The 24266-nt window shown below is 39.2% G+C and overlaps 1 protein-coding gene across 1 annotated transcript in view; it reads left to right on the forward strand.

The window, feature by feature from the left end:
- UROC1 (urocanate hydratase 1) overlaps nucleotides 1-24266 on the forward strand; it is a 43834-nt gene that overhangs the window by 3261 nt on the left and 16307 nt on the right. Inside the window, exons 2-14 of the mRNA XM_010571668.1 lie at nucleotides 3731-3861; nucleotides 6591-6684; nucleotides 7771-7830; nucleotides 10986-11114; nucleotides 11790-11851; nucleotides 12849-12915; nucleotides 13475-13618; nucleotides 17349-17437; nucleotides 17918-17980; nucleotides 18698-18877; nucleotides 20356-20453; nucleotides 20693-20765; nucleotides 22159-22280. Coding sequence (XP_010569970.1) covers nucleotides 3731-3861; nucleotides 6591-6684; nucleotides 7771-7830; nucleotides 10986-11114; nucleotides 11790-11851; nucleotides 12849-12915; nucleotides 13475-13618; nucleotides 17349-17437; nucleotides 17918-17980; nucleotides 18698-18877; nucleotides 20356-20453; nucleotides 20693-20765; nucleotides 22159-22280 — 1312 coding nt within the window. The remainder of the gene's footprint in view (nucleotides 1-3730; nucleotides 3862-6590; nucleotides 6685-7770; nucleotides 7831-10985; nucleotides 11115-11789; nucleotides 11852-12848; nucleotides 12916-13474; nucleotides 13619-17348; nucleotides 17438-17917; nucleotides 17981-18697; nucleotides 18878-20355; nucleotides 20454-20692; nucleotides 20766-22158; nucleotides 22281-24266) is intronic.

Consider the following 24266-nt stretch of genomic DNA (forward strand, 5'->3'; position numbering starts at 1 on the left):
TAATGATTGCTTTGCACATCTAGAAATGAGGCCGCTTTTAAAAGTTTGTGTGGATTGGGAAGGTGAACTTGTTGGCTCCTGTTTTGGAACATCTGGATGATAAAGAACTTGGTTAAACTTTGACAGCCCACAGGGCATTTATAGCAATGGCCTGACAGAAATTGCCATATTTACTTCCCAGCTGAGCTGATCTAAACTGGGACCTATCAGGAAGAATAATACATGAAACAACAATAATCTTGCTTTTACAGTTGCTGTTTAGAGAATAGCGCTACCCAAGATTCTGGATATCATCAGGCAGAGGATGACAAGTGGGAGGCAAGCAACAGCTCCACTGGAAAAAGGGCAGAACTAAGAACGAAACTGTTGTAGAATTGAGCTAGTCAGTTCCTCTCCTCATGCTTCCATTTCCATCGGTAATCAGGGAGACTGCAAACCTTAGTGTTTGAGTGTCTCAAGATCCTTAAATTGGAAGTCTTGATGATCTTGTTGGAAAATGAAAATGAATAACATTCCTTCTGAAGAGACACTGGCTCTTCAACAAACACCAATTAACAAAGAGGCTGGTATACTTGATTTCTCAAGAGAATCCCCCAACAAAGATATTTACAGTTGATTGATTGGAGCAGGTTTTCATGACTTCCTTTGACTACATTTTGTTGACAGTGAGAGGTCTGAATCTTGATTAAATAGCAGCAGGATATACCAGATATAAATGCCAGTGAATAAAAAAAAAAAGACACCCTAACAGTAACTAGAGCTTAAACACAAGAATCAAATATTAGATCCAGCTGGCAGATCTAAGAGGAAGACTTTGCATCTGATGCTTGCATTGCACTGAGCTGAACTGAATCAGTAACTCAGCAAATTCAGAGCAAGCTTTTTTTTAACCAACCTCTCAGGCTCAGGAGTGTAAGTGCAATTGATTATTTTTTTTTAAGACACCAATGAACTCTGGACCTGGTTTTTCAGAGGTGCTAAGCATGTGCATCTTAAGCTTCTGTCAGTGGAAGTTATGAACAGGAAGAACACCTAAATATCAAAAGCATAATGTCTAATATTCAGAATGCAATGTGTCAGCTATAGGTAAATCAATCCTACTTAAAGGTTAGAACAATGTTTTATGTGGTGCTTTAATGAAATATAAGGAGTAATGACCTTGTATTGCCTTTTCACAAAAGCATGATGATCAGCCTATTTGAATTTTCTCCTTATATGCCTTTCTCAGGTTATTCAGTTTATGACTCAATAATGAATATGCAAAATTCTTTCTGATGCACATGTCAATTGCCCTTTCATAAAGCAGGCAGGTTCCATCTAAGCAATTTTAAGTGCCCCAGCTCTTCTATTGACAGACTGTTTCAGAATCTCTTATATTTAAATTGTTCTAATTTCAAGACTACATTTTTATGGCTAATTCACAGCTATTTATTCCTTTTCCAGCATTTTCCTGAAGCTCCTTCCTGCTTTGACATTTATCCTGCAGTGAGACAGCAATCAAATGTCACCTTTGTTCAGTTAAGCTAAACAAGCCACAGTCTTAGTCCTCTTTTATAAAAATCTCTATTGTCTGTGCAACCAAGGCACCCTTCCCACCCTTCATGTAACATCCAAGTTCATGTTTCATTAATGTTTGCATCATCAAAATTCAGGCTCTGCTACTGTGTAACATTCATAGGATAGAGGCTCAGTGTAAGTGAATTTATTTGAAAATCCAAACAGATTTTGCTTGCTTGTATTTTTAGGGCAAGGAAAAATATTTGCCCATCAGTTTCATTATAATACAAATAATATATTGATCAAAGATTGGGTGATCCTTGCCAGACTGGAAGCAAAACACCCATCCTGATAGTTCTCTGTAGTTCTCATAGGCAGCCAAAAGCCAAATGTGGCAATGTTTTCCTCTTGATTTTGTTGTTGTAAGGGGTGTAGGTGATTTTATTCTTTCTTTAGAAATTTCTCAGATCTAGAACCCACTGTGATGACTGTTTGCCTCTGAGATTGACTTTGAAAATCCCCACGTATTTGGTCATGGTGTGGATATAGCTGGGATTTTTGTGTTCATTAATAAATGTGCCCTTGAAAAATGACTGTTTATCTAACTGGAGAAGAATAAGGTGGTATTTGAAGATGGAATTTGCATTTTCTCATCTGGTAAATAGGTTTTCCCCCTTGACATTCTCTGTGTGGAATGGCAAATTTGTAGGGTTTACTGGTCTGATCCTCAGCTGGTGTAACTCAGTATAGCTTCACTGATCTGAAAGGTCTGAGCCATAAGCCTGTTCAGTAGCAAGTATGCCAACAAAAACCTCTCTTGGTATGGGCATTTTTAGATTTAGAGATCTGTGCTTTCAGTGTGCTCTAAGGTATGTGAGACCAACATACTCAAACGAAGAGACTGGAGAGCTCTAGCTGTAAGAGTCAGACCATAGTAGTGTTGAATGAGAAGGTTTGTTACTGAGCTGAGGGCTTTATGGAGATCTTCAGAACTTCTTACCAGAGAGGATGGTGATGATACCTAGACTGGATGGTTCTAGATGCCTTTGTTCTAGATACCTGTACTACAGCCCACCCCTTCAATTCCTCCAGAAAATAGTCGCTTCCATATGCCTTTGAAGTGCCAATGGCAGACATCACAAACGTGGGGTATCCTTGCTGTACTCATCCCTCTCCACAACTGGGCTTTCCTGGTTGTTTTGTAGACTGTTTTCAGATTTGGAAGCAAGCTTGATCCCTTTCTATCCTTTCCACAGCCATTAAAAATCAGCCTAATGAAGATGTGAAATTCCATATGACTCGGGAATCTCTTCAACTAAAAGTCATTTGGATAGCTTCACCACTTGTCAGGGAACTTACTTACAAGATCTTTTAGCATCTTTGTATGAAATTGGCTTTTTAAAGATTACAAAATCTTTATTCTCATTATGGTTTTAATGAAATGGAATGTGGAATACAGAGAGATGACTTAAGAGACTGTTACTAAAGATAGTGATTTATTTATGGTTTCTTTCATCCAAAAGGACATAGTGTACTTTGCAAACCATGGGTAATGTCTTTGAAGGCAATAGGGAGTATAAGCCACATAAGTATCATTTGCAGAATTTAATTCAGTGCCTAGTAATCACTTCAGCTAATTTGGAAGTGATACATGTAGCATCAATAAAATAATGTAAACCACCACCCTCTGCAATACATTAGGATGCTAAATGTAGTGAATCTTTAATAAAACTTGGCCCAAGAACATCTTCATCTGGGAGTATGTCACATAACTCAGGACTAAGATCCTTTTTTTTTTAATGGAAAGTACAGTAGGGTCTTCAGTGTCTCTAAGAGTTCAGGGTCTCAGTCTAAGGATTTCGGAACAAGGTTTTCCTTGGTAGTTCAGTGCCCCCTAGCATTGTGAGAGGGAATTCGTCCATGTCTCATATTGATAGGATTGAGCGCTACTTAACAAATCTCCAAAGTCTCTCCATGCAGATTTGGGGGGGATGGGAAGGGGAAGGTTATATGTGTACAGCAATTGAATCTACAAGGAAAAATGCAGGTAGAAACAATTCAGTAAGAAAGAAGGAATGGAGCTCTCCTGGCGTGAGCTTGGCCTTCTAAATTATATCATCCTTGTGATAGCTTAGGCAGGCTTCTAGCTGAATCTGATTAAAGTTCAGGGCCACCCACCTACCTCTATTTCTCTTTTACCTCGATTTTTATCTCTTTTGGGTTTTTTTGGCAGCTGGCTTTGCGCAATGCCTTGCGTTATTTCCCACCTGAAATACAAAAGAAGCTGGCACTGGAATTTGCTGAAGAACTCAGGCTGTACGGTCATATCTATATGTACCGATTCTTTCCAGATATTGAGATGAGGTAAGGACTGGATGGTTCACATTGTATTTGGCTGCCATTTGCTTACCAGCTTTCACCGGTGGGACTGACCTTTAAATAGTGGTATTGCTGTGTCCTAATTTACCTCTTTTAAAAGTCACATAACATATTAATGAAGTGCATCATCTGAATAAATTGGATGTTCTGTGTATTGTTAGATAGCAGTGGTTTCATTTTCAGTGGGGCATACTGCATGTTTTGGGATGCTCTTCTGTAAAGCTGTGTAACAGTGATCCTTCATCCTCCAGCTTTCATCCTGTTCTCTGTCCTCATGAGAGTCCCATGGGACTAGTAGGGAGACTGTCTGCACCCTTCTGGATAGGCTGTGGCAGGGCCAGGACAGTGTTGCTGCTGGAAGGCTCAGCACCACTCAGTGCAGGGAAAGGATTGTCCAAGGTTGTGTGCTTGGTAATGCCAGCTTTACCATACACAGAGATCCCAAATGCTCTGCCCCATGGCAAGTCTCAGTTTCTAGAGGCCAGTCATTACTCAGAGACCTCTGATTGCAACCTGGACAGAAAACTTGCAATAGTTCTGAGCTGCTGCAAGTCAAGTCTCAACTGAACCAAGAGGTAAGATCAGATGAGTGGGTGGCTTGAGACCTGCTGTGAGGGGCTGGTTGTTTCCCAGTCCCCCAGAGAAGGCTTTCTGGGCTTAAAAGAAAGACAGTACATTTTTCCATCATTGGAACCTGTATCTGACCCTGGTTTGTAATATGCTGTGCCTGTTGATCCTGGAGCATCACCTCATTCTAGGGCTGATGGGGCTAATGTTTGTGAAGCAGAACAGTTTTAGAGAGGGCTGCCAGGGGCTAGCTGCTTTTTTTAGACTGATTGATTCCTTTTTGCATCCAGCAGGGCTCTGGTTAATGTCCACACAGAAATCTGAATAAAGCAAGCAACTAGAAAGCACTCTGATTTCCACAGACATCCATATTTCTGTGCTGTCCATACTAGTCTGGGGTCAGCTCTTGCAGAATTCAGCTAAGGGGAGGACAACTGGAAGACTGTCTGAAAGATATTACAGAGCTGGACTTCAGAGGACACTAGTCCTGAACTACAGATGAGGGCACCTTCCAAGTAGGCTTGGATGAGACAGTCCATCAGCTTGTTTCCATCACTGGCATCAGTGACCCTTTGATAGCTTCAAATATTTTTTTCTTTGCGGCCATTTCACTGATCACTCTAATAGAGTCTTACAGTCTCAGATTAAGAAAATGCCTTTTGTTCTCTGTAGTCTGGTCATATTTGATTTTTGTTCTGTGTGTCCCAGGGAGCACACTCCAACTTGGTTCTGTTCCATTTAACAGCCATGTTCCCATACCAGCACACTTGGCTGATATCTGAACTTTGGGGTTCTTATGTTCTGAGCAATATTATGCAGAAATATCTCCTCTTGATGAATTGTTATCATTCCACAGAAATCCTGTTATTTTACCACATCAGACTTAGAAAAGCAGAAAACACTAATAAAAAAAGTATTGTGGAAAAACTGAAATGCTTTCCCTCCTGGTTTGGCAATGACAACAAGGCATTTGTTTTAGTATCCCGATGTAAAAGATAGGATAAAGTGCATATGATCATGGGAGGAGCCCATTTGCTAAATCTGTGGAATATACATTCCAGATCTTGGCTCATGAGCTGGTCAGCGGATGTCCTATTTTTTTTTTTTTTTGTAGTTGGCACTCTTTAGCCTAACCTTTTCAGTGTAACTGTCTTCCCTGTACGAAGCAAGTGTCCAGCCATTGAAGATCTGTGGTCCAATAAAAGGAAGATTGTTTAGAAACTATGTCAAATGATCCTTTCTACCTTTAGGAATTTCCAGCATCTGCAATGGTGGTGCTGCTCACAGAAAGGGAAAGAGCAAAACTCTTGATCAGTGGTTATACTTCCTTTTGGAATCATACCTTAGAGGCCTTGGCACAACGGTACTAAGACCCGTGCAAACACAGCAAAGGAACTGTCCCTGCCCTGAAGAGCTACAGTATAAATCTAGGACTAGAAGTTTTACAGCAATTTGATATAACAAACAGATGGTGGAGAAGATAACAGTGAGATGATCGCAGTAGTTGACACTGAAGCTCATCAGTCTTAGGAAACCTGACGCAGAATACCTTTGTGAGGGTTTCCTATACCTCACCTTAACTTTCTGAATGAAATGCATCTTATTCAGTAAAAAGGCCCATATTTCTCCTAACTAGTTCAGATTTTGAGAGCTTCTTTGGGACTGAAATTCAACCTGGGTGTTTTTTCTTAGATAGGATCTTAAATAGCAAGGGCTGATGAGCCTGAAGGCAACTTCCACTGATGCTGTTTTCCTTGGCGTTGCAGGGCTTAGCTGCTTGGCCTGGCAACTGTGTTGCAGAGGCCAGTTCCAGCATCCCCAAAATAATCCAGTTAAAAAGCAATAAGAGCTCTTGGCCACTATATTTGTAACCAATTGTGATTTACTGATTCAGCAAATGATAAGCTGAATAACAATTTTTTTTCTTTGCTTAGTTCTGATAATAGTTAAAACCTGATTTGCCTCTTAAGGTACATATGTCATTTCCGATCTGCACCTTCTCCTTTTTTTTTTTTCCTTCCCTCATGAATAGAGGCTTGCAACTTAAACAAATACGTTGGCATGCAGGGATATTTCTGTGGGGTATATTGTTGTGGTTGCCTTTGAGTCAGAGTGTCCCTCCGAAATTTTTGTGACTACCGTTTCAGAGCATACCCCATAGGAGAATACCCTTGCAAGACCAAATCAGCTGCTGCCATTATGTTGATGATCATGAATAATCTGGATCCCTCAGTGGCTCAGGTAAGGTACAGTGAAAGTAAGGAAGCTTGTTTCATAGGGCAGCAGCAAACCTGCAAGTTACTTACTGTATGTGGTCTCACATAAAAACTGTACAATTTAGGCATATAGGTGAAATTAATCCTTGTGCAGATGATCCTCCTTCCACGGACTGAATAGGATTTTAGTTGTTCATAGGCCTTTTGCTGGTTCTGTGCCCCAAGGTACATGTATTGCTGGCTGCAGTGTGTGTTTGCTAAGCAGGCCAACTTCAGTAGTGCCAAGGCAGCCTGCTTATGGGGTGATGTGCTAGAATGTCCATTTCTGTGAGGATAAGCCTGCAAGGGACTAAAGGTGATTCCGTACTTTTCTTGTGGTTACGTTTTGATTCCTGGGGTTTGGGGTCTTCTGTATTAAGTTCTGTAGTTTCCTGCCGTGTGCAGTTCTTAATTCTGCACGGTGGGTCCTGGTCCTAACACAGACCTCCGAGGCCTCCTGCAACACCAGCAAGGCTCACTCCAGCTCCCACTACATACTTGGTCGCTTAGTACATTGCTTCTACAATTGCTTCTGCTTGTGTTGAAAAATTAGCGCTGACGCTTCCTGTATCTTTGAAAGCTCGTCCCTCAAGGACAGATTGACTACAGGATTACAGGACCAAAGTCCATCCTTACCAGCACTACCCAGTGTAATGCATCTGTTTGCAAATGGCAGGGGAGAGGCCATACGACTATGTCCTGCTGGTCATAGACTCTTCCAGCTATAAATGCCAGTGGCAACCAAACTATAAGCTTACTCAGTCCCTCTTTTAGGGAGTTTACTGGGATGTCTATTTTATACAGAAAGTGCAATCAAGTAATCACTTTGTAGCATTCTGCATCCAAAATACCATTGTAACAATAACAAACACCTCACTTTGAAAGAGAAAAATTAATTTTTTTTCTTAAGTTATCACTTTTATGATGGTATTTTCTGATTTCAAGAGTCTAGAGAGTGTTGATGCAATAAGCTCTAGAAAAGATTTATTGAGATTAAAAAAAATAGCTCGGAGATACAGTGAAATGTTTCAGAAAAATGCTTGCCTTATTATTGTTAAATTGCCTTTTTCAGTTTCCCCAGGAGCTTGTCACTTATGGAGGAAATGGGCAGGTCTTCAGCAACTGGGCGCAGGTAGGACATTGCTGCTTTTGCAACTTGCTTCACAAAATCAGTTTCACCCTCCCCCATGCACATTCTGCTTAGGCAGTTTGTGATAATTCTTGGCAGTCGGTGTCTCAAAATACTCCAAAACATCCTGTCTGGGTGGAGGAATGCTCAGTTATGAACTGCATAGATGGGGAGAACTTCATTTAGTAGAGAGAGCAAAGACAGCCCAGTAGAAACACTAAACATAATACCATAAACACAGCAAGCTGTGTATGATGATGTAAAGACCAGTTCTTTGTCTTTCTGTGATGCATTTGTATGTGCCTGTGTATTTTGCACAGATAATTTTAGAGTCAAAATGAATTCTAGGAAACAAAAAAGTGTATATTTTGTTTGCTTGTTTCTGCTACTTCTGCAACGTTTTTCACAACAATAGTGGAATAAAAAAAAAAAAGAAAAAAGGCTTTAATTAGAGTGCAATCCTGAGTCGTTTTCCAACCAAATCAGATTAGCTGTAAATATTTATATGCTAGCTGGCCAGATCATAGTGCACTTTACTGTCAGGCCTAGCAACATTATCCCTGATCTTCTGAGAATAATGGCAGGTGGGTAAAAGCCTGTCTAAAACTGGAGCTGGGATGTTTAAGGTTGTATAATCTCTGTTCTTCTCTATCAAAAAATGGCAATAAATACACATGCTTTAATCCAAATACTGCAAAATGCACATGGGAAACTTTTTCAGGAGAGGAGATCTTTGGCATCAGCAACATACTCTAGACTTGTGTTTTGTAGGAGCCTAATTTATTTGCTCAAGAAAAAACACAAATGCTCTGGGTCTGAATGCTCTGCAGGTGTGTGGTGGCAGAAGGAACGTTTAAAGAACAACCACCCCGAGTGTCTGTGGATAGGCACAAATGTGGTTATTGTGAATGCCAAAACCACATCATCCCTGCAGCCTCTGGTACGCCCCAAGGCCACGGACTGGGGACAGGTGGACATGTGGCATTGAGTTTTGCAGTGCAGGAAGATAAAGCATAGGTAGAAGTCTACATCACCCTCAAGGGTAGCATCACTCCCAAAGGCTGGGAAGATATTGATTTCTGATTCTGTAGCTTACATAAGCAAAAGCTGACTTAAGGGGCCAAATTCTGTCATAAAGGATCATAGATGCACAATGTTGTGGCTTTACCCGAGTCTGGCCTCTTGCTTATTAAAAAATCCAAGCAAAACTAACATGTAAATGAAGTTCCTAGTTAGGGGAGAGGAATGGATTCCTCACTGTAGCATGGAACCGAGAGACCTGGGTTTTCTTCCCAGTTTGACTGTGAATTTTCTGTTTGTGGCTGAGAGAAAACTCATGCTTCAGTTTTCTAATCTGGTAAAGGGGAGTTAAATAGAAGTCTTAGGCAGCTTTTGAGGGAAAACTGTTCTGACTTTAAAAAGAAAGGTACCACGGCAGTTCACACCATTTCTTTATTCTGTGTATTAATTAGTAAATGCCAGTTGACAAATGCCTGTTAACAATACATGTTCTGCAGCATTTCTGATGTAATCAGTGCCAGCAGTTTCTATAGTAGCCTTTATTGGACTGACATCCCTTAGGCAGATGCTGTGCTGCAAGGTGAAGTAGAAGCACTGCCAAAGTCAGAAATATTCTCCTTTTCTCTTGTTATCATCCAAACCAGACCTATGACCTGCAGTTGTTTCACAGCAGAACAAACAAAACCTTTTTGTTTTTGCTTACTTAGAGTAGCAATCACATGAATGATTCAGTTATGACAGAACATTTTGTTCTGTTTGTGGCTTGAAAACAACATGCTTTTTGGAAATCTATCATTGCAAAATTTCTTGTGAAAAGGTTCAGTTTGGTTTATATTATCCATGCAGACCTGTGCTTTCTTCTGAATAATTTTTAAAGAATGAACCATGTCCAGAGCTAACTTTACAAGCCTGCAGACAACAGAACTGTTCTTTAAGCTAGGAAAGGCTTTTGCCTCCTCCTTACTAGTTGTGCCTTTCAATGCAAAAAGATCTAACTATCTTACAGCTTCTAGTTTTAATACAATGTTTTTCCCAGCCTGCTAAAGAGTTGAGAGTTCAGCTACTTACCTGTTCTGTCCTAGGACCAGAATTTAATCAACATTTTTCATGAAACAAAAACAAAAACGTAAAAAGCAAGATGGTAATTCTAGTGACTCTTTCCTGCTCAACTTGACTTGCAGCTTGGAAATTAGCTGAGTTAGAAGGGACTGGCTTCAAATCTATACCATTTTTAATTCAGATCAAAGACACAGAGAGGTTAAGTGCCCATGACAACTGATACTGCTGTCTCTTTGATCAGCAGTTCCATTTTTTCTCAAAACTTTGTCTCTGTATGCCTACAGAAACTCTAGTTTCAAGCTGTTGTTGAATTCCAATATTACATGCGAAAGCTCCTCTCAGGCCTAGTTATCACATACTAAAAGTTCTGTGGAATATAATGAGCTTTGTGATAGACAATGATGCATGCGAGTCAAATCTATAGGCAGCTTATATTGCCATAGCCTACTTTTTGGCATAGATCAAGAGTTAACTATTGAATTATGCAGATGACATTGACATGCATTTATTTGTATACCTCTGGGTGCCTCAAGGACTCTATTCATTGTCCCCAATGAAAGCTGAATTTTTTCTTTGAGAAGAAAAATTATTTCATTTTTAAGTTCACATTGTAATATCCGTTTGTTGAAAAGATGACAAGCACCAGAAGATGCTGAATTACCCATTTCAGGTTAGGATCAACAATATGCATGGGTATTTTAATCACCTTTATAGGGAACAATCTTGCAGTTTGGCTTTGGAAAGATTGCCAGAAAAGTGCCAGATTCAAATGGTTAGCCTCAAGATAAAATTAGAACAGCTTTAAAAATGAAGCATTTCTGGGGTTTGTACTGGAGAAATTATTCTGGAACTTATTCAGACTTTTGCTAGTTGGTGATTTATGTTTCCTGCCGAGTGATTTCTCTTAATGGACTTTATTAAAAGCAAGAATGTGTTGGGAGCTCTGGCTGTTATTCCGTATGTGAATACACCTCATTATCTCTATAGCTGCCTTTATACTCAAAGTTTAGCAGCTTCACAAAGAAACATAAATGTAAGATGGAAACAGATCTGCTCACTTTCCTTGCTTTTCCTTTCAGTTCTGGTTGGTAATGCACTATTTGTCAGAGATGACTGAAGAGCAAACATTAGTAATGTACAGTGGACATCCTCTGGGACTCTTTCCCAGCCATCAGTATGCTCCTCGATTAATCATTACTAATGGCATGGTAGGTATTAGCATCTTGTTTTTTCTTTTTCTTCCTCTTCTGTTTAGTTTACAGGTGTCTGCTGAATTAAAATATTATTTATACTACCTGAACTTACAATAGCACACAGGAGAATCTGGGGTCCAAATTTTGCAGCATTTATTCCGGTACAGTCACTCTCACCTCAGGTGTGCTGATCTGCAGTGATGGAGGGAACAATCCTCTCCTTATTAGACGACTTCTGTTCTGACTGAGCCTGAGCTGTACATGTTCTTGACCAAAACAGTTCAGCTAGGCTCAGTTTGGAAGATTTAAAAGCCCTCAATAGGCAAGCAAATAATAATTAATCAGATGTTTAGATATCTGGACTGCTTTGCTTGGAAGGCAAGCTGGACAAGTGAACATACTGGTTCATTGCCAATCTTTTGAGCCATTCAATATCTATCTCCCTGCAGGCTAGTTTTGTGGCTAGAGAACTGCTTTCCTTAAAACTTGCATGACAGTCACACTGCCAGAAAACCCAGACATCTTTTTTTCTTGTACTAGAATGCATGGAATAAACCACCTGAATTACTCCTCCCGTTTTTCACTGTTTTTCTATATGCGTGACCATAGTTAGAGAAATGTAGGCTGTTAAAAAGATCTGCTTAAATCTCTAATTTGCTTATGTGGGTTTTCTTTTGATTGTTTTCTTAGGTTATTCCCAACTATTCCACCAGAGATGAATATGAGAAGATGTTTGCTTTGGGAGTAACAATGTAAGAAGATACCTCACTATTAAAGTACATCAAATACTTAACTAAAATGTAATTCAGACATCAACCAGTGGCTGGTTAAAATTTCTAATGCAGGTGGGTTTCAACCATGCTGCATAAAGTCCTGATGCTGCAAAGCATTAATGCACGCTTAAGTGGAATTACTTAGGAGTTTGAGTTATGTTCAGCCGCATATATAAGGATGTAATTGAGGTCTGCTAGGAATTAGTATTAGGTTTACGTGTGGGACTTCATTGAATCGCAGCCTGAAGCCTTAATCATAACCTACTTATAGCACTGGCTAGTTCCACTTTGCAGTGGTTGTTTTATAATCTACAGAAAACACAATTTATGAAACATTCCTTCACATTAAGAGAAAGCTTTGAAACAGAAAGTTATCTTTTTTTATTATTATTATTTTTCACCTACTATTTTACTGCTGATCTAGTTGATGAGCACAGGATTATTATTCTGTTGTGTACCATGGACAGAATAAATTAAAACCACTGGAGAGCTGGGTGTGTACGGATCAGGAAGCTGGAAGAAATGAAAGGGCATGAATAGAGAATATCCATTGGCACTTTCCTGGGAATTTCATAGGAATGTGGACAACCGTTTTGGACTAACAACTTCAAAAGCCACTATGTGACTTAGAAGCATGAGTGCCACTGAAAACCAATGGCATAAAGACACCGACAAGGTGAAAATGAGTGTCCTTGTGTCCTAGTCACTATGCTAAATGCCAAGACAAGTTTACACTCAGTTTTTTGATCCATGCATTTTTGCACTCAATTTAACGATCTAAATGCTCCTCTGGAAACATGTTGGTGCATTGCTAATGAAGAAACTCCAAATTAAGTTGTGAATTTGATAATAGCAGATCTTAACAAATTGAAGCACAGAGATCTTTTTTGTTATACTGGAAACCTATGTAGACATGTACAGAATTCATTCCAGGCTGAGTAACATGTGGTATCATTGTGTTCGTTGCTCTTGCTAGGTATGGTCAGATGACTGCAGGAAGCTACTGCTACATTGGGCCTCAGGGAATAGTCCATGGGACTGTGGTAAGAAGCTGGGGAAAGGTCTATTTGGCAATACCTTTTGGAGGAGGGTGTCTCTCACAGTGGCTGGTGACTGAAGTGGATTGGATTGCTGTGAGAGGATGTTCTGGCTACCAAAGAAATTCTCATTGCCTGGTCCTTAAAAAATTAGTGTCCTTCCACTCAGATGGTCCCTGGTATCTTATCCAGAACACAGACCTGAAGGAATCTGCAATCAAGGTCTCAGTCTGAGCTCATATCTAGCTACAATAAGTGAAGTATGAATTGACCAAATGTGTTAGATGATAAAAACATTTTCTTACAGCTGTTTTCCTTAGCTGTCTTTTGCAGCCATCCTGATTATTCTATTCTATTTCATGGTGAGAGAAATCAACATAATCAGGACAGATGGTTTCAAAACATCACTTTGTAACTTGTTTCCTTCTTAAAAGATTAAAACAGTTTCAGGGTCCCAATGACCCCTGAGTTTCAATTCTGTTTGCAAAAGGGACAGGAGATCTTTACATTTCAGAGACTCTAAGAAAAATAGCTCCTGATGATTGCTATATTGTTTTGTGTGCAGCTCACAGTGCTCAATGCAGGTCGTCGCTACTTGAAGGCAGAAGACCTCTCTGGAAAGGTGTTTGTTACTTCTGGTCTTGGAGGGATGAGTGGGGCTCAAGCAAAGGCTGCAGTCATTGCTGGGTGTGTGGGGATCATTGCAGAGGTGAGAGCAATGCTTCTTTCATTCTGTCTTCTCTCCTTCATGTGCTGAATCGGAACCCTCATTCTCCTCATCTGACATGTTCCTCAAGTAACCCTGACAAGCAAAACTCAAAAAAAGATACTCTTTTCTAAGATCTGTCTGTCCTTTTCATTGCTGAGCATTTTTCACTGCTATTCCACTCTCTTATTTGTTCACTCACTGGATCAGACTGTAAAGATATGGACTGTAACTTCTTATGATTGCTTCACAAATAATGCAGAATGATGCTGTCAGATTAACCATTCTCAGTGCTTGAGCTACCCTCATTTCATGTGTGAAAGGGTGTAACTTCCACAGGCAATTCCCATGGGAACTGCACTCTCTTATGCCAAAAAAAGACTATGTTAAAAAGGTGTTAGTTATGTTACAATTAATCTTTAGTTCTTCTGGCACCCTTATCAGGTGCAATAGAAAGTACCCGTTAAAAATGTTGGTATGATTCATTCATCAAGGTCGGGACTAACAAAGTTATTTGGTGTTGTGATTCTTTGGAGACAATGGGATTTTGTAAAATCGGCAACTTTAAAGTTGGCTTCAATATGAAGATGGTGAGGCTAATTACAAGGAATTATGAGAATCCCAGTTTGTAGACAATGAAGATAAGTTCTGCTAAGGGAAAATGCTGATGGGGGAGAAGTTCTGTAGTACCATTTTCCCTGTTCCCTGAAGCTCAGCCACAGGATATATTCTTTGTAGAGTCTTTCTTCCTGATGTAATGTTTCTCTGTTCCAAACACATTAAAATAGCCCAGCTATTTCCTCCCATAAACAAAGAGAATCTAATAATGATCTGTGAATCAAAGACAGCTAATGTCCAAGCAATCAGAATAGTGTATGATAGGATCCACTGGATCCACAGATATCCTTAAGTATCATATATAATGCAGAACACCAACATCATAATTTTGGTAAGTACAGATGCCTGTAAGTTTTGAGTGAAATACATTTTGGTATGAAAAAGTAACATTAGGTTCTCCTAACACCTGCATTTTTCAGCTGTTGTGCTTATCATAGGGTTCTGTTCTAACAAATCAGATGGAAGGATTGAACTACAGAAACACTGCAACAATTTTTAACAGAAAATGTTCCTCTGCAAGTCTGTGAAAATGGTAGTAAATATCTTTAATATTGACTATTGAGAAACAATAAACATTTCCATGCATTTCTTTCCTCATGATTACCTTTGAATTAAATCCAATGGGGAAACATTCTTGGTGGAGCAGATACAGGACTGACCAAAGTGCATTGAGCTCTTTTGACTATCTGCAGGTGATAAGCTCATTACTGCTCCAGAGGAAGAGAGATTTTTGAGAACTAAACTCCAGTTGCAGCTGACTAGAGTAGAAGTTTAGCCTTCTCAGTCAAAGTACTTTATAGAGAGAATTAGCTGGCAGACCTCTGCTATGGGCATGTCACTTGCTACAATGAAAAGAGTAAGAATATTGTAATCTGACCGATGGTAATTATAATTAAACTTCAAAACATAATGGGTCAGACTGCCCATGTGGCATGCAGTAAATCTGACCTGCTCTGGTCTTATTCATAGAAGGTTGGGGTTTCATCAGTTTTGCAATGATGGTGCAAAAGTGGTTTTGTTAGCACATGAGTTTTGCATGTACTTGAGGTCTCATCACGTACTCCCTGCAGATGAAATAAACTTATTCAATTTATTATTGAATAAATTATATTTATTCAGACTTCTACCCTGTCATCATGATCTTTCAAATGCTAGAACACAAAGGAAAGATTCCAGTGAATGCTATTCACAGCAATCCTTTGTCCTTTTCATCTCTACGGCTGCAGATGATTTTGTTCAGGAGACTGAATATCGCCTGGTTTTTATCTCCTGTGAGATGATCCTTGTCGGAAATGAGTCTCAGGAGCACATGTGGATAGCTATATATATGTACATATTTTTTATTTAAGGAACTATTTATGCAAATTACATTGATGAATTGTGCAAGAGATGTCATTTTGTCAGCCAGGGCTTCCGAAGCTCAGACAGAAGGGATTAATGATGCAAGTCTTTTACCTCTTCTGTTTGACACGAAGCAGATTGTAATTTTATGAAATAGTTATGTGAAGGGCCAGACCATCTCCTGTGAGCTGCACCAAGCTCTCTAGGGTTACACTGGAGGTGACATTAGCTCATCATGTTTGGAATTTTTTTAAACTACTGAGATGCTGATGAAAAAACTGAGCATATTTTTGAAAGTGTGGTTCAAAGGAAGCTAGTTTTCTTGAGTATGCTAGCAAGTCTGTGAAAGACTAAGACTGTCAGAGAGGGTTGAAGTAAAATATGTAGGATGTGGAAACAGATTTAAATAGATCTGATCCGTGTTATGCTGAGATTTAAATGAACCCGATTTCTGTAATTCATACAGACCATTTAGTATCTTTCCTCCTGTGCTGATTTAAATAACTCCCAAAGAAGCTGTCCCCCATGGCACCTGACATTATTGAATAATTCCACTGGCACTGACACTGATATTGTCATACTCTGGGGTTTCGGAAGGATAGTCTTTATTACTGATGTGGGAAATGATAGAAGGTTTCTCATGCTAAGAATAATAAGGAAAGAAAAGGTTTCCTGGTGTTCAAGCGACACCTGAATACAGAACTTATTTAATTTACATATAAATACTTTGTTAATGAGAAATAATAGAATGAAAATGATGGGGGTGGATTATAGAGAAGTAAAAATGCTTTAATGAAATACTAGAAGATACTCATGTCATGTGTTCTTATGCATACACACCATTGTGGGTGTTTTAAATCCGTTGCTACCACCAAAAATTGGCTTGAATTAATTTTGCCACTTGCTTTATACCACTGATAGCTCATTATAAAAGTATTAATGATGTGCAGGTTTGTACATTGAACCATTAATATGGAATCTGTGCCAAAGCCTCCACAGTTTATCTATCCATTTATATTTTTATCCAGCTGTCTCATGTATATACACACTGACACACACAGAAGCTAACCCCAGAAGAGAGTACAAATTCAGGATTGAGCTTGTTTGGATCTTCAAAGCTCAAACAAGAGGGAATTAAAGATGTAGTTTTATTTTGATCCATTCCCTTTTTCAGAAGCATTAGCCAGCTGGGACAAGAAAATGCTTTCCTCTTTTCTTTTCCATATTTGGTTGAGATTTTCAACCAGCAGTCAAAGAACAAAAGTGAGGGTCAATTTTATTCAGCAAACGATTGCTTCATCCTGAGCAGTCTGCAGAAATGTCAATCTCTGAGATGATCAAAGAAAATATTTCCTTAATTAAATAGAAATTTTATTTTCACAGAAAATAGCCAGATTTTAAAAATACATTTTGGCTTTCATTTTTTCAATATAATCATGAAAAGAAACAATAAGAATAATTAAAATTCGTGGGAAAATATTACCTCTTGTACAATTTTAATGATAATTTTTGTTTGTAAAATATTTTGGGGAGTGATGTATCAAAAAGTCTTTTTTTTCTTGCTTTGAGCCTGGAGTAAAAGAGAACACAAAGTTTAAAAAAATCAGAGGTGAAAAATAAGTATTTGAACAATCACTCCATGTTCTTGAGGCCAAGGCAAGGCTATTTCCTTTACCTATTTGCTACTCTTTCTTGCAGGCTAATTGAAAAACTAAAGGTAAAAGTGACTGGATAGGGGAAACAGGAGTTTTAAGATACCTACTACTTCTCTTAGGTTGATGAAGCAGCACTTTTGAAACGTCACAAACAGGGATGGCTGATGGAAATCTCTAACAACCTGGACCATTGCATTGCTCGCCTTAGGTATGACTTGTGATGTAATTCAGTGAGTTTATCTCTGCTTCCTAATCATCACTTTACATCTTTCTGCACTGTGCCGTTTTAGTGTACATATAGAAGGGGTTGAGGGACACCTCTTATTCTAGGTCGGCTTTTGAATTGGAATCCATCCTTCCAAACAGCAGCAGTCATTATTAGTGACTATCAATGCTTATGCAAGCCACTACCAATGCTTCGTATCATTTATATATGTTAAATGTGTCTTCATTCAGTTTCATGAATTTGCATAGAGCAACTACAAATAATGTTACACTTGAAGCATCACTCAAGCTTTCTGGAATCAGTGATTAGCAGTTACATAAAGGTTGAAAGATCTGTTGCCTAGATGAGTGTTGGAAACCCCACATAGACTTTTTTGCTGGGATTGACTCTGTGATTTGTACATTGCAAGATGAAACTACATGAGGTGCATTTTCTTCAACTAATCTTTTTAATCTATTCTAGAGATGCAAGAAAGAATAAAATTGCCCTTAGTTTGGGTTACCATGGGAATGTGGTAGATCTGTGGTAAGTAGTATATGTGGATAATGGATATATTAATGCTCTTGCTTGTTAGTCAACCTGGAATTATTTCCCAAACTTGGAAGAGAAGAGACGTTAAACCTAATGCTGAGTTCATTACTCTAGATGCTCATGAAAAACTGTATTGTCAAAAGAGGGGTCTTCGACCTTGTGTGCCAGTTCTCAGTTGTTTCCCATGCACCTTCTTTCCTTATGGAACAGTGAATTTCTTAGGGAAAGAAATCCCTAAGAGTCTTCCTTGGATGAAGAAAGAATGTATCACATTCCTTCTAACTTTTTGCTAATTGGATAACAAGAAATTTTTTTTACTTCATAAGAATAGAAGTATGAGGCATTGATTGAATAAAAATAATCAGATGATGAATAGAAATTCTGGCACTCTTGAGGCTTTATCCAATGGCACATCTTACTGTCACACCATATACCAAGGGTTGAGACTGACCAATAAGACTGGTATGTCATACTGGTATCTGACTCATCTATCAGCATTCCTGCACATGTAAATGTGAAGTATGAAAGTTGCACCTAAATCTTCATCACCATCATTTCCCACCTCCTGACTGCTAAAACAAAGATTTAGCCTGCCAAGGGCATACCTTTATAAACAACCTCTTGGGATGGCAGAAGTTCACCTGAAAGAGGAGCTAGAATGTGAAATGACAGCTTCTGTTCAAACACTCATTTATTCATTGTCTTCCCCAGGGAGAGGCTCGTATATGAGTTGGACACAACAGGAGAGCTGCTAGTTGATCTGGGGTCTGACCAAACGTCATGTCACAACCCATTCAGCGGGGGATACTATCCAGTACAGCTTGGCTTTGAGGAAGCAAAGCAGCTCCTTTCCACCAATCCGGGGAAGTTCCGGACCCTGGTACAAGAGAGGTAAAAGTTTTGGCGATACATATTTTTAAACTTAGTTGCTCTGCAAGCGATCAGATTTTTGTCTGTTTTGCAAGAAGTTTCTGTTCTTTGATATTTCAGTAGAAATTTGAGGTAGAGCTGCAGTACTAATAACTTCCAACGTTGTACTTACACAGCTATCACTCGGAATCTAGCAGACAGCACTTTCCCACCATTTTAGGAGTAGTCACTAGTGTAGAAGATCAGAGGTCTGAACACTAATGATTTATTTCACTTCTATAAATTCCTAAATTGCATTAGATTTTGAAAATCCGGGACAATAAGTACAATTCCACTTATTCTACCAGTTGGTTTAGGTTCACTGAATATAGCATAAAACCCCAATGGATAAGCCAGGAAGTCTATCTAGCCTACTGTGCTTCCAGCTATGGCCAGGAATGGTTTCTTAGGGAAGGATATAAGGAGGTGACAATCTCCCTGTCACTCCTCCCAGCTTGCTGCAACTGTAAGTTCTGTTTAGCATCTTGATTTTGGGAAGCTACTCCTGATTTACAGCTTTGCAAGTGAAATTGGAATTGGACATTATAAAGGGAGCGATTTGGCATAATTTATATATAAATAAAGAACTGTGGAATGGAGGCAGCAAGCTGTACTGTTGTTCTCAACTGGTACTTTTGAGACTTTATGGCTTCTACTCTGGTTTTGTTCACCTTGAACATTCCTGCTGGAGACCTTTTTCCAGTAGAAGGTAGAATATAGGTATATAACTATTTGACTTTGGATGAGGGACTACAAGGACCTTTCCAGCTTCCCAATTCTGTATCATACTACTATAAGACAAAGGTAACAGAAAGGTAAATTTCTGGGAGGGACTAATTTCTAACAAGCTAGGCATGAACTAAAAAAATCCAGTTTCACTTGTTAGGCATGGATTTACCTCTCCAGAGTTCCAAGAGGTTACACCTATACACATACAACTCCATATGCAACTATGCATTGAAATTAGAACTAGATAATGTTAAGTGGACATTAAGAAAGCAGTCCTGGGGTATGATCCACTGTTGGAAACAAAGGAAAAATTGGGCTGTTTTGGCAAAGGGAGAGGCCAGAAAGGTGATGTGTAGCCATTTTCAGTTCTATCTCTGCTCACTTTTTCTGTGAACTTCTTAAACTGTTTTGCAGTTTTGTGTAGGCTGGTTTTTGTTATTACCTTTCATCCTCACAGCTGGATGCATTTCTTTGCTGAAAGATGTGTCCCCTCTCTGCTAATTAATGAAATTCCCTTAATAGCTGTAAATCTTTTCAAGATTTGGGGACAACAGGTGCTACAGAGACTGAAAGCATCTCAATTGATATCTTATGGGTTTATGTCCGAATTTCTCTAAGGTCTTTCAGTTCCATCTGTCTCTCCTTACTCCCATGCCTTTAGTGAGTTCATGATATTATTCTTTTTGATATTTTGTCAGTCTCAAGAATAACTGTTTCCTTCTTTATTTCAGTCTGAAGAGACATGTGGCTGCTATTAACAGACTAGCTGATAAGGGCATGTTTTTTTGGGATTATGGCAATGCTTTTCTCTTGGAAGCTCAAAGGGCTGGTAAGTACATCCTGGAGTTGTTAGATGGAAACAAGGACAATTCTGAATGCATCTTCCCAGTTGTAGGTTTTGGTAAAATAGGGTTGCCCATGTGTTATGCTAACTCTTTAGTCTCTCTCTCTCATTCTCTGAGACCCCATACCTTCTCTGTGGCTGAGGTAGAGCCTTCATGGGAACCCAGGTTTTACATTTTATAGTATTTCTTCATCAAGTCACTAACTGTTAAAATTCTTTTATAGGCGCTGATGTTCAGAAAAGAGGAGCCAATAAAACAGAATTCCGCTATCCTTCCTACGTTCAGCACATCATGGGGTATGTTGGGGAAAGTTTGGAATAAAGCATTCAAGTGCCTTGTGACTCCCCCCTGTTTAGGGGGAGAGTACTACAGAGATTCCACTTAATGCAAATCTTGCAGTGTACTATAAATAATGAAAAGGAGCCAATAGTAGAAGTAGGAAAATTGATCTCACAGGCGTTATGCCAAAGTTAGTCTTATTTTTCTCCACTCTGGAGTAATGCCCAGTGGTGTTTAGGAAGATGTCCTGTTGACTGTAAGCATCATGCTCATGTTTTCTATTGGCTTCCGTAGAGTTACTCCTTGCATTTTCCTGTGTACAGAGGAAAAGAAGAGCCAGACACGGAGGGACGTTGTATGTGATTAACATGAGTAAAATCTGACAGCAGAGGTTTTGCTAATATTTTGTCCTGAAAGGCATGGCATGTCTTGATAATTTGGTGTAAAGCTTTATCCTTTTTAGAATTAAAATGTCTTATGAAAGCAGACGTCAGATGTGTGAGCAGTAAGCTAAAACATTGTCAAATCAAAACTCTTCACTCCTTTACATGAATAGCTGCATTTTCTCTTTTGTTGCATCAATTTTCCTTAAGCAGCTCTACTCAAGAGAATAGCCAAATCACAGCCTCAAACTGTAACTATATGCAACTTTACTTCTAGGTGCTAAAAATGGAGAGCTTGTCTCTTCAGAGCAGCGGAGCTGCAAAGTCTATGTCTACACTGAAGTTAAAAGCACATCTGAAATAGGACACTCTTCTAGCCCGTGTTGCTGACTGTACTTCTTAGCCAAGCTCTGCATACTGCTTGTAGAAAAAACGGATATCAGGAGATCTGTTGAGGGACAGGGTCTATAACACCTTTTGCCTCTGACTCATACTTAACTTGCCTATGCCATGTGAATAAGAGCTTGAACAGAGTAAGGCACCAACCAAATTAGATGTCTTCTGGAACTCAGCTGAAGAGTGTCTTACTATTGTGTGTAAACAATGTGGACAGCAAATTAGTCTGGACTCAGGCACTTGTTCAGAACCTACACTTGCATGATAATGTAGATGCACTCAGAGTTAGCCTGGGTTAAGGAATAAAAGACCAGGCAGCAGGGAGAGTATATTTGATGACTTAAAAGTAAAATTGCAATTCATTTGACAATGTGTTTGTTTGATAGAACTGCCCAACACTCCTATCAAAATTCTGGCCTGACCATATTTTTATACACCAGTTGATGGCTGTGTGAAACAGCACTGTTTAATTTTTCAATTAATGGTCCCTGATGCTTCTGTTTAGAATAGTTCATTGAAAATGTTTCAAATTCTTCCGTCTCCAGCTAATGAAAGAAAAGCACTGCTAGCAGCCAGGATAAATAAGGAAAGAATTTCAACTATCTCTTAATGAAACATGTTCTCTTCCCAGGGACATTTTTTCCCTGGGATTTGGGCCATTCCGCTGGGTTTGTACCTCAGGTGACCCACAGGATCTTGCTACCACTGACTCGATTGCCATGTCTGTGCTGGAAGACTCTATACGTCAGGGAGGTAAGACACCAACCCACGCCCCCATCGCTGGGGGTGCTTTTGGGGAGAAAAGGAAACAGAGTTGTGAAATGTGTGTCAGCTTTTGGCTGAAACCATAGAAAGCAGTCTCTTGCCTGTTCCATGTGGGCGGGAAATTTTGCTGTTCTCCAAGCTCCTGTAAGGAGTGTAACCAGTAGGTAAAATGTAAAAACACCATGTAGAGGGGTTTTTGATCCCAAAGCTATTTTTGCAATTTTGGCTAAGAGCCTTTCTTTTAATTTGTTACAGATTTTCCTGTACTTTGTCACCTTCAAACTTTAAGGCAAACAGTATCTTTCATCAACAGGTCTCCAAGAGTTTTTTAAAGGAGTCAGATTGCTTTGCTCCTGTCTCACAGGTGAATGAGATATGGGAGTCTAGGGAGGTTTTTAAGAGGCTAGCAAGCAGATCAGTGGCAAGAAACCCAGGTTTCATGGTTGTGGTGCTCCATTCAGTGTCATTTATTTGTGATTACAATTTTGAGGTCTTCCTTTTTTGTCATTTGTTAATAAATTGACAGCTGTTTCTACTCACTGGTGGAACCAATCTGGAATATCTGCATGGCTCTGTATGCTACTCTAGTATCTAGGAATTACACTGTCTTTCACTGTTCCATATCCCTGAAAGTGGGCTATTACTGTTATCCGCTCCTTATGAATGGGAACTGAGACAAAGCTAATTTTATGTCAGCAAATATGAATCCTAATCTGCCAGGTTGCAGTGGAAGGCCCTATTCTTTTCCCTTTCTTTGTCTATTTTTACAGTAACTGGACAGCAGACTCAAAGACTTGAGTGTCATTGTCCCCTAGCACTGAAGTCCTCAGCTCTTTTGTTTCCGGAGAGAGTGGATCTTTGTGCTTATCAGAATCAAGGAAGGAATCAGAAGGAAATGGATCACAAATCCAAAGCATATTTTATGAGGAGGAGAGCATAATATTTTTTATCTGGCAATATTGAAATATTTGTTGCATCTTTCATGAAGACGTCATTGAAATATGAACAGAAGTGTGAAAATTTTGAATGCTCTCCTATTCTCAACAGTTAGCATTTCAAGGATCTAGGGTGGTATTTCTGAAAAGGATATACCACATTCAGATATGTCTCATTTGAAACAAAACTACTGTTGTCCATCTATAACATAAGGCTGGTGTCCAGCCTCCTCTTCCTCCTGAGAGGTGAATTATTGATAGAGTGGGTCTTAGCCTGCAAGGTCCTTAGTTCTGTCTATTCTCTTAAACTTTCCTTAGGAGTCATCTTCAAGAAATAACACTGAAGCATGAGGCATTTTTAATGCAATGACCCAGAAGTGCCTACCCTGTTCTATGGATATTGAAACTTTCATGTTTTTAAACCTGATCCCTGGGCTTAATTGAAGGGAGGGTGAAATTCAATATGATAGTGCTGGATCTACCTTCAAAAATTTGCAGTAATTTTTTTGCCATGTACTGTAATCTCCAGTAATCTTCTCTCCAGATTGAACTGAAGCATGACCTTTGGATTTGCATTGCAAAACTAGGAAATGAATCAGTTACTGTGTGAACAACAGTATGTGGGTGTTTATATGGTTGGTAATGTAAAGCTGGGGAGAGAAGTCTCTTCCACAGACAAAAAGCACTGAACTCTTGCATGTATATTCTTAATTTAAATGAAAAATGACATTACAAAAATCCCAACAGGTGAAAACAAGCTTAAGGGCAAGGCTATTATTGGATTTGCTGTTGACTTTGGCAGGACAATGGGAATAGGATTTCAAAGAGAAATGAAAACAGAATTTGGCCAGAAAATAAACAGCCATTCATGGATTCATGTTCTTGAGTATTCCACTTGCTGTCCACTTCCTATGGGACCTGGGCTTGGACCAAATTCCAGGGTCTGGATTTCCTCACACACATATACATCTAAAATCTGAACCTACCTTTGAATTTTATAAAAGAATCTGTTATGAAGGCTGAGTGAAAACTCTGCAGA

This window comes from Haliaeetus leucocephalus, unplaced genomic scaffold (assembly GCF_000737465.1).
Source record: "Haliaeetus leucocephalus isolate CR32 unplaced genomic scaffold, Haliaeetus_leucocephalus-4.0 Scaffold2, whole genome shotgun sequence".
Lineage (NCBI taxonomy): Eukaryota > Metazoa > Chordata > Aves > Accipitriformes > Accipitridae > Haliaeetus > Haliaeetus leucocephalus.